Source organism: Orbicella franksi, chromosome 7 (genome assembly GCF_964199315.1).
Source record: "Orbicella franksi chromosome 7, jaOrbFran1.1, whole genome shotgun sequence".
NCBI classification, from domain to species: domain Eukaryota; kingdom Metazoa; phylum Cnidaria; class Anthozoa; order Scleractinia; family Merulinidae; genus Orbicella; species Orbicella franksi.
Window position 1 is genome coordinate 26990904 of NC_138151.1, and position 11310 is coordinate 27002213.

The 11310-nt window shown below is 39.6% G+C and overlaps 1 protein-coding gene across 1 annotated transcript; it reads left to right on the top strand.

Annotated features, from left to right (window-relative positions):
• The first annotated feature begins 3680 nt into the window (after positions 1-3680).
• LOC145492795 (uncharacterized) lies at positions 3681-11045 on the top strand. The gene is made up of 2 exons (XM_081472180.1): positions 3681-4947; positions 7344-11045. Exons 1-2 carry the CDS (start codon positions 4869-4871, stop codon positions 9575-9577), a joined length of 2313 nt encoding a protein of 770 aa, XP_081328306.1. The 5' UTR covers positions 3681-4868; the 3' UTR covers positions 9578-11045.
• Positions 11046-11310: the final 265 nt, after the last annotated feature.

Consider the following 11310-nt stretch of genomic DNA (forward strand, 5'->3'; position numbering starts at 1 on the left):
TGCTCCTGTAACATTAGAAAACGAGAGGTATATGTGGAGATCAGTGCAAGAGAATTTAATTCTGCATTTGTGGATCTGGTGTAGACTTGCAAAGGGATCGGAAAATACTGTTCCAAGCAAACTCATTTCACGTTTGTACTCCAATAACTCTTTATTTGAATTCATATACTAACATTGCACAGCCGCACAACAAACAAGATCATGATAAAGTAATGCTAAATATGAGCTTTTATTTGAATAGTCACACACTGGGGCTTCGTCCACAGAAAATATTGGAAGTTAGAACTACCTTGAAAAGCGTATAACAGAACCACATGAAAGTACTGCTTCAGTAGTTTCATTTGAATGGTCACACACTAGGGTCTCATCCATCGACAAAACGTTAGAACCACTTTTCACGGTAAGACGAACAGCATAACATGAAAGTGCTACTCAATAGCTTTTATTTGAATTAACACACCAGGGTTTGTTCCCCAGATGTAACTGTTACAACAACCTTGTAAGCCAAAATAAACAGTACCACATGAAGGTACTGCTCAATAGTTTTCATTTGAACGGTCACACACTAGATCCGGTTTCATCCGGCGAACTCCTTTAAATAAAACCACCGTGTTCAGCACAATTTCAGGGCCAAAGGTATTGCTCAGTAGATCTCAATAGACCAATTTCGATATATTAAAATTCAGCCTAAAACAATAGACCTCACTTCGAGGATCTTGGGAAAAACTACAGAGTTTGTGGGATTTATTAACCGGAGCCTCGTGCAGAGGTCTATTGTGCTAGGCTGAATTTTAAATATATATCGAAATTGGTTTACTGAACGTTCACTCACTGACTACGGCATCACCTACTGATGGTAACCTATGAGCTTCCTCAGTGAACTCGCTTTGTGACTCGTATTTTTTTATGCAAATTTTATTCATAAAAACGTCGCAGTTACAGTAAAAACAGCTTTCATGACAAACAAACATCGTAAAGGGCAGAAACCGGTTTGTTTTACAATTTCCTCCTTGTACGCGATGATTCTTTATTTATCGAAAAAAGAAACGTTTTTTCCTTCTTGTATGCAATGATTCTTTATTTATCACAGTTTGACTAGCACACAAAAACAGGAACTCGGCATTTGCCCTATATTTGCCCCGCAACGAACAAAGTCGCTCTTTACCAGTTCCTTCTCTGCATCTACGTGTACCTCTACTTAACTCACGTTTGCGTGCCATTATATGTGATCTAGGTTTTAAATTATATAACATGGGAAAGGTGACGTGAGAATAGCCTAACACGTACACATACGTCTCTATAGAGGCCCACTGCCAAAACACTTGAAAACTCTTTTAAAACAATTTACAGCAATGTGATAAATATCAGATTATTTATGTTCGGCTCGCGGCTATTTAAAACCCAGCAACTGTACTCGTGCACCATTTATCATAAAATTGTGATGTAATTATAATTGACGCGGAAAGTTTCATTATCCACCTAAAAAAGGAAATGCAAAAGATGACTTCCCCTCCCCCCAATTTTTTTCCCCTTGCTTCCTTCATTGGAAATAACAATATAACTAATGATTTACTGGTGTCTTTTTTGTGCTTCGCTTTCTATCAGAGAAAGATCAAAAAGCGGATGGAATATTTTTTTTTCTCCGAAAATTATGATCCTGCAAAACTGCAAAACCTGACTCCATCAGGCATTTCATGCCATTTCAAGTTAAGATTTTGTTGTTGTTTTTTTGCAATAACATATTTTGTAACACTAATATCAAATATCTACGACACTGTTTTGGAGCGCGACAACTGCCGCCTGAGGTGACGCAAGCAGCCTTTACTTTCTACGAAACGAACTTATTTCTCGTCCGATCTGCGTGGATGAGCGTTGGTTTACTTATCCCCGGCTTAAAACAACAGCGGACTATTTTTTATTAAGTATTTCTGTTTATGATATATTGATATGTCATATCAAATCTTTTTTTTAGATGAACGAAAGTATTAGTTTCTAAAATAACTGCTATCGAGCTGCGTCGGCGGGCTAATAAGGTTTTAAATGCATTTATCTTTGTTAATGTTAAGTATTTTATGAGACTTGTAAAATTTTAAATTATTCTAAGGCTTTGTATTTCTTTTATATGCAGTGTAAAACGTAGGGATGCGAAGCGTTGACCGCATAGGGCGCACAGCGTAACCTATGTGGCCTTCGAGGAACTAAACTACTCTAGTAAAACTAACTTCGTTTATTATATAAATATATATAATAGTTGAAAAAAAAATATTATTATTATTATTATTATTTATCAACTTGAAGGTAGCCACCGTTGCGATTTAGTGAAGCTGACGTTTTGAGTGTTTATAGCCCTTTGTCAGAGCAGAGTGTTTTATACTTTGCACTTTGCACTGTGTAGTTGTACTTAAGGCTAACACTCCAAACGTCCGCTGCATGCACCGCGCTCGCTATGGCAGTTAATTTCCCTTTTTAACTTTCTTTTTTGTTTAATGGCAGTCATTTTTGACTGTAAAAGATTTGTAATCACAAACAGACTTTCCGATGACCATGGAAAGGTTCACTCGTTCATAAACAGTAAAAATCATACATAGCGGCTTTAAACACCTGGTATAGGTAAAGTCTGCATACGAGCCAAGTCACTGGTACGTCAGGCCGGCGCTTATCCCGGTTTCCGTAACATGAAGCGACTAGGAGTATTTCTACTTCCCCTTGGCTGAGATGCTGGTCCATCACAGGGTTACGCCCAGCCGGTACCCATTTGTACACCTGGGTGGAGAATGGCACTGTGAGAATAAAGTGTCTTGCCAGCCCAAGAACACAACACAATGAAAGCCGGATTAAAACTATAAGCTGTACTTTCAACATTCATTTTTTTTTTCAGTCAAGTTGTCAGTCTAATTCATCTCCTGGCAGACATTTTCCACCTCGTGAAGAGATAGAACTTTTTCGCTGTTTTCTAGAAAAGTCTTAGACCCACAGGATCAGTTGAACCTGTATCTTTGACCAAGAATCTATAACGTACAAATTGATGGGGTTTTTGTTCAGTAATGCTTCAGTCGAACGGTTTTTTTTTTCTAAAAAACCTTGCATGACTTGAAAATATTGAAATTGGGTTATAAACTGTCATGGTCTTGCTTTCCGACAGAAAACGCACAGAATCATATAACACAATAAAAGAAAAGGATATTAATGAAAAATTCCGCTTCCTACAGTCGGCATTGTTTCCGATAACTGTTGCCCTGGGTCATTCGAACTCGCCTTTTTTTAGCAGTAAACTACTAAACTACACGACAGTCACGGTGTCTTTACAAGACGATTTGAATTACTTCATTATTAAATATTCCTTGTGCTGTCTGGTTTTCCTTTGCAGTTTCTAATACCTTGAAAACGTCTGCCTAATTTACATGTGCTAGTAAAGTATTCTTAGGTTTGTGCCAATGTGTATATTAGTGGCTACCGTTCACAGTGACGATGGTTTACTGTTGATCTGAAACGGCCTGAAACGCTTTCTCACACGTTACTTAATTGCATTATCACTTTGACTTGTTAAACTTGCTTGCGATCATAACAGTAAAATAATTTAATTGATTTGTGATCATAACAAGACAATAAATTTTTACCGCGAAAGAAAAAACAAACGCCAGATCCTAGGTTTAATTGAAAATGGAGGACTTTTTATTAAAAAATCGTTTTCAATGTTTATTGATCAAAATTTCAATGGATGCGTTTGAAATTTATATTTCTCAAGTTCATTTTAGCTGTACTGTTGTCTTTTTGGTGGTTTTAGTTCACGTCCGCCGCTGGTCTCCAATTTTGCGGTTCACTGTAGCTGTGACAGTTGCTATAAAATTCCGCTTTGACTAATGAACTTTGCCTCGTTCGTAATCAATATTAAAAACTCGATACAAACTTTCTGTCTTAGCAGAAAGTATATTCAAGAATTATTTTTGGTCTGTTTCGAAAACAGATCATGGCGACTTTGCAAACGAACCGCTCGCTTGAATACGACGTCTATGTGGAATGCTGCCGTCTTTGACGCGATTCACCTCAGCTTGAATTGTGTTTTATTCATGAGTTGACTAAATATACACGCGGGTACTATTTTTAGTGGTAGGTAGTTTCACTTGGCAGAATGAGTGGGCGAATTGACGCAATTCACATTGCGGAAAGTCGTCACTTTATGGACACATAGTATAACAAAATATGTTCTGCATGGGGAAGAAAAGACATTTTTCCTTCTTTACTTAATGCCATGGCGAGCGAAATAAAGTCAATGTCCGGTTAACTTTGAAGTGGTATTAACTCTCTTTTCGGACAAAACACGTTATAGGACTGTTGAAGTTAATTTATTTAGTGCTTCTCGATTGAAACTCGGTAAATTCACGATGGTGCGAATCTTTTTTGCGCTTCGCTGCCCAAAACCACTTGGCCCAAAATAAAACTGCTATTTACGGCGCGTAACAAGTGCTCAATTGAACTGCCAAATTAAATGACAACACCAATATAAAAGACCCTCAAAGAGACTTGTATTGTGTATTGTGTTTGTTGACTTCTTGTGCTATTGTTCGCGTCGAGAGCGGACAAAGACGTAATCATCGGATACCATGATATCGGGGTAATTGGTTGTAATCCGGTATCACATGACCGAGTGAACGCTATAAGCGAATGAGCTATAAATTTACTTCGCACCTCTAACGGTCTCTCATGGTTCGCAGCACCGATCACATCAGCACGTGTCGTACAAACTGCACGGCTGTTACGAGCTGAAATTTCATCAGTCGGTCCAAATTTGGTGTGGGTAAACTTCTCAAGGTTCGAACCGTTCCTTCTTTCATCTTCTCGATTTTGAGCTGATTTTTGCCGAAACCACCATGCCAAAAGCCTTCCTAGTGAAAAAGGCGAAGCGTCGTCTCGATCTTGGCGAAGGAGAAAGCAGGACCGGTGCTACTGGTGAGTAAATTAATATTTTCGCGTTGTGTAAGGTTTGATGTTGAGAGATGAGAATTTCGTACTATGTCTTGGGAAATCGATTGTTCCTTCCTTGCAAATTTTTCCTCCACCGTTATAAACACGTTTAGTGTGACCTATTTCTTGTCCTCAATGCGGGGAGTATTTGTTGAACGATTATTTAATCGTCAAAACATTTTATTTCGCGATCTTTTTACTCAACGAGATGTTTTGAGAAAATATTCATGCTGAGGCCTTATTTTCCTCGAGGGCATTGAGGTCACGTAGAATTCATTTTGGATGATAGCGACATGTTTTCTTCCCGTTTGTCTAGTATTAATCAATACCAAGCGATTTTACTCTACGAATATTCGAGCCTCTTTCGATCGATTTAAATCGCTCAAGCCACTCCAGAGTCACGAAAATCTTGCGCTGATCACAGTTATTTCAAGTGTAGCGTGGAATCCAATCACCATTGAAGCGGTACAAGCGTTTAACAGGTTATGCTAACACGGTCTCTTTTTGTGTTCTGTGAATAAAACAAAAGACGAACGCTTGCCAAAGAACACAACTGAACAGCCGCCGCAGGGGCTTATAATTCATTTTATGGTGGTCGCAATAACAACTGATCGTCACGGAATTTTTTCATTTGGATGCATTTTAAGATACACGCAAATTCGTACAAAGGAAATTTTAAAGCTAGTGCGATCAACTGTAGTTTTGACTCGATCGGCTCGCCGGCTTGCAAAGCTTTGTAAATGATCGAGACAAAAGTGAAAATTGGAAATCTTTTCTTCGAGTTAATTGACAAACGAAACTTAATAGTTCTTTTCAATGGGCTTTCATATTCAAATGCGAAATAAAGATGGTTACATAAAGAAGCTAATGGAAATTGCTATTGACATCTGAAAGGTCGCTTTGTTTGTTCACGGATGTAGCACGCGTCCACCGAAGACTTCAAACCGTAAAAAACCAAACGATAGGCTGTCCCTTTTTTGTTTCGCTCGAAAACTGTAATTTACACTAAATTGTGCAATTTCGTTTTCTCTGTTAAGACGCGAACCGGAAACTTGCCCTTGCAAGTGAAATTATCATTTCAAAGACGATGAAATTTTGAACTGCAATTAAAAACAATTGCCTAAAGTGTTTAAATCTATCGGCAATTTCAAATCAATAAACTTCGCGCAAATCTGAGTGTGATCCTTTTTTTGTTGGTATATTTTGAGGCGCTACAAGTTCTCGCGCGGTTGAATTTTGAGCGTAATTAGCCAACCGCGAAACATTCGCGTGTTTTCTGAAACAAAGACGGCGGGCGGGAGATATAATCCTCTGGGTAAAGCCTTGTTTTCTGAGGGGTTATCTCTGACATACAAGATTTAGTTAGTTTGGGGTCAGAGGGGCAAGTCTACAGGGAAACTTCTGCTGAATATTACTCAAGATGTCACGAATGTGTTACATGGACACGAAAAGCTTGCCAGATAACTACAGCTGGTTCCAGCGACGACATGATTTTGTTTGGTTAGCAAAAGCACACAGCACTCTCGTTAAACTAAACAGTGTTTGCTAATTTCCGATTCTTATGCATATCCATATCACAGACCGTTTCGTTTCAAGTTGAACGTTTTCGAAAGTGCAACGTCTAAAGAGGGTTTAGACCTTAGTGTGTGTTGCACTGGCCTATTGAACGTGGTCAAAACACTGCATTTTTTCACGGCATAATCCGCTTAAGTATTGAAGCTGTTTTGTCAGCGTTTTGGACACCATTCGAAGACAACAAATGGAGCAAAATTTACATTTTGCCCTCAATTTGACAGCATTGAATTTCTCTTCTAATAGCACGTCTGCTTTTACCAATAGCATAACGGGTTTTTACGACAGTTTCATTCATAATTCATTCTGGAAGCAAACGAAAAGTTGACTGGGATTTTCTCGTGAAAGAATTTTTCTATTTGTGGTTCGGCAGTGTGTTGTTTTTGTTACTTATCTATTCCGTTACTTTAAGAAGCGCCGCGTCGCTCTCATTTCCTAATAACAAGTTATTAGAAGTGCAAACCAATAGTATCAAAAACAAGAGTAAGTTCAAATACCAGTTAAATTAATCTTGCAAACGATTCTGTCAAGACGCATGGGACTTTCCTTCTCAAATCTCGTTCGTTTTGGTTTGTTTCTTGGAGCATGTGGCATTCCTACATGTGGAACTGCGAAATTTGGTAGTCAAACTTAACAACAAATGTATGTTAAAGCCCTTTACAAATTGTTTAAGCCTGTGTGATCCACACGCATACATTCTTTTAAGAGCTATCATGATTTCACGTTTTCATCTCTCTTTTCAACAATTTACCCTTCTGCGTCCATTTTTAACACTGATTAATACTATTATTTTTGCCTTTTGTCTTCAGATATCGGTGACTTCTCTCAACGTTGCTCTTCAACGTCAAGAGACGATATGTTGAACGTCAAACACTACGAGGACACATTGCGACGTTTATACAACCATCGTGTTGAAAGCACGCGTATTTCACATGGAGGAGGCAATCCAAGGGAACAAATCTTCGATTCATTCTCGCGAAACAGTGTTACAGGAGAAAGACTAATGGAAAATTGGCCATTCATGCCCCATCGGATGTTCTTCTTTCCACCGTTATTAACACAAGGTAATTATTTCGCCGAACATTCTGTGCCCATTTCAAAGTTGCAATCCTCTCAGACCTTAGAGGATGGTCGATCGTTACCAAGAAGAGAGAGTGTGTTAAAGGTAAATCCTGGTCGGAAGACACCAGATGATGTAGAAACTCGAGGAACAGTCAGCAATGATAAGAGTGTACCGCCGCCGTACCATTATCTAGACACAACTTCGTCAATATGGTTACCATCATCAACTGGGTTCCATACTCCGCCAAAATTTCCATTTCCTGATAGAAAGATAAACGGAGAGCGCAGTGAGATTTGTTCGTTTGATCACCGGCCCTTTGGAGACGTTTTTGACTCACTGAAAAGAAAACGGATGGACGAAGAAAGGGAAATATTGACCGGTAAAGGTCATCAAAGAGCCCGCAGTGTAAGTCCAGAAAGTGTCAGCAATTCGATCGAACCATGTTTCAGTCACCGAGAGGTGAAGCCCCAGAGATCACTGGAGGAAAATAAGGGTCTAGAAAAAGACTCAGGGATTATTAAGAAAAGTTTGAAACAAGACGAATCGAGCACAGTACAGAGTGAACAGATCATTGATCGAATGGAATCTGAGCTGGACCTCAACGCTACCAGCCAACGCTGTCATTATGACAGGCGCATGTCTGTGCCTTATTTGAACATATTTAATTATCATAGTGTGTACCCAGCGAGAGGGCGAAGGAGAAGTGCACCAAGCACGGTGTGGTTTCCTGCTGACTTGAGGACACCGGCAAACGAAGAAGCGGCCAGAGTTTTGAATGGCTCCCTTGAAAAAGACGCCTGGAATTCCCAGGTGGAGGGGGAACGGAACGGTCTCTTGCATGACACTAGAGAAAAGACAGTGATGTTAAGCCCGAATGAGGTAGACAAGAAACCGATAGAGTCCAAATTCTCCCCTGAAAGGCATAAGGGCTGGTTACAAGATGGCCTAGTCAGTCCGAAACCCATCAGAGAGGACTACAGTGCTGTAAATACACTGATCACTGATGGAAAATCAATCACTGATGGAAAAGATCCTAAGCGAGGCCATCAAAGGAAATCAGTAGAACAGGAACTACGTAGTGACGAGAAATCAAGAAGTAATTCTCCAGATCACAGTATTATCAAGAACATAAGAAACTCGAATGGTTATCAGAATGGTCGCATTTCTGAACCTTTTAGCCCTGTGGATAAAAGAGAATGTGACTACTCCCCTGTTTCGCCTGCATCTCCAGACAGTGTAAGCACGAGCATAGTGGTGACGGATGTGAAAAAAGATGATCTTGAAACTTTACTGCTGCCTAAAGATGCAAAGCGGCGCGCTGTTGAAAAGCCAAACGGAAAGGTGTTTTCAGACCATTCAACCCTTTGGCTGCTAAATAAAGAAACTAAAACACCGCAAGTTAACGTTCGCCCTGAACTGACCGGAACAGCCTCAAGCCCGCCTTTTTGGGTGACGGCCAATGGGGGTTTCGGTGTTCGACCTCAGATTAGCATGCTGACGAACAAGTGTCGCGACGAAGCAAGCAAAATATCTTCAAACACCACCCACAACCACAGATGTGAAATCTGCAATAGCACCTTCCCACTTCGACGGCTGCTCAACCGGCATCTTAAAACTCATTCGTTCTACAAGCGTTACACTTGCTCGTTCTGTGACAAGGGTTTCAACGATACATTTGACTTGAAGCGTCATGTAAGAACTCACACTGGCATCAAGCCATTCAAGTGCGAACAGTGTGACAAGTCGTTCACTCAGCGCTGTTCATTGGAGGCACACCAGACACGTGTTCACGGCGTGGTCCATAAGTTTGGCTTCCGCGAGAGGCGTGCCAAGATGTTCGTGTGCGAAGATTGTGGCGCCACGTTCAAAGACAACCAATCAGAATTCATGAATCACGTGGCCAGCGCCCACCCGGATAAAGAAAAAGTCCCTTGGGCGAAAAAAAACGGTAGACTTTGTTCACGAGTTATATCATTTTAAAAATGTCTCAAAGTTCTTGTTTTCGATTCAGAAACACCATGACATGCTGTCTTAAGTGATTTTTTCTACCTTTTGAATTGTGAGCTCTTGGCTTCATGACTAAATTAAATGGAAGTTTTCGTTTATTGATAGACACTGATTACGTTTACACCATTTAAAACATTGGAGACTCAGTTACATTTATTCATACGTAACAGAACCATTTAAACGTAAGCCAGTTAATGCTAGTTGAAACAGACTGAAAGTAGTGGCTAGACAAGCCAACACCAATTTTCTTCTTACGAGAATATCACTGCTTTTTGTGTCGGTTCTCAAAACATCAATTCTCCTTACTGAGTTCAATACACTTTATTCAATGTTACTTCTGAGAATTTCTTAGAACATTAAGATTATCTCTGCCAGTTAGGAGAGTCAAGAAGGGAAGGGGTTAAAATGCCAATTCCCATGCAATCGTAGCCCAAACCTTAGTCTCGTTCCCATTGTTTGCTTGTGATTTCTAGTCCCAGTGACCCAAATTACATTTTCGTAGTGAAAAACAGTAGGAAAGGCCCCTTAGTAATGGTAGAAGTTCAGAATTAACCCCTTTATTTGTGGTGGATTCTCACCGATTTGTGGTGGATTACATTAACGTCCCCTCAGTTGATGATTTTCCCTATTCTCACCACGTGACTACTTGACAGTGTATTGATCTTGTAAGGAGAAAGTTGATGTCTATCACTCATGGTAGTTAAGGGTTTATTGTTCGAGCTCCAAATGTTAATAATAGTTTTGATTTTTGGTATGTAGTAGATTTTGAGTGAGATCATGTTACAATCAAATTAACCTTTTGAATAATTTTAAGGGGAAATCAGTCAATACTATCATGGTGATATCAAAATAAATTTAATTTTGTTGATGATTCAGTTATCCTTGTTACTTACAGATACTGAGATCTTCGCTGACCTTCTTGTTCTGATCTCACTGCCCAATAGACCTTTTTAGCTTGAGCGGTTTTTTGCCCCATTTCAGACCATGTAATGACACTCATGAGAATTCTTGCTTTCAAATTTTCAAACAGTCACGTGTATATGAATAAATAATTAGTCAATTCTCTAGAGAATATCATGTGGTCTGTAATGGGAAAACCGACCGCTCAAGCCAAAAAGGTTTCTTAGTACGCAGCGTAACGTTTTTTTAACTTTTTTTGTGCCAGTTGTGAGCCAGTCTGTATTTGTCACTCCTAACAAACATACCTCTTTTTAAATCATATCTACAACGGCCAATTGAAGGAAACTATCACGGTAATTTTGCTACATGTTCTCTCAACCTCAGATAATGCATTTTCTGAAAATAATTTTGGCAAGTGCCGTTTAACTTAAATTTTGGCGGTAGGCGAAAAGTTCCATCGGTAAAAAAATTACTGAAATTGCAAATTAGGTGATGAGCAGTTACCGCGAGAATACAATAACCAATGGGCAATACCTTCCACAGAATTAAGCTTAACTTTGGTACATGGAGAGCCCCAACCAAACGATCGCAACATTTCAACGCGACTTTATATCGCAACATTGTTGGGCGCAACATGTTGCACGCGTTTGGCCACTCTGTTGCGACGTGTTGCGACATGTTAATTGTTGTTGGCTCAAGTTTGAAAATGGCGAAACTTGACGGTCAGCAACACCTGATTCAGAGATAGAGTAGACAGACAATCACAGCCTTTATGATGAAATCGCCGTAAGTAAACAAGTTGAGTC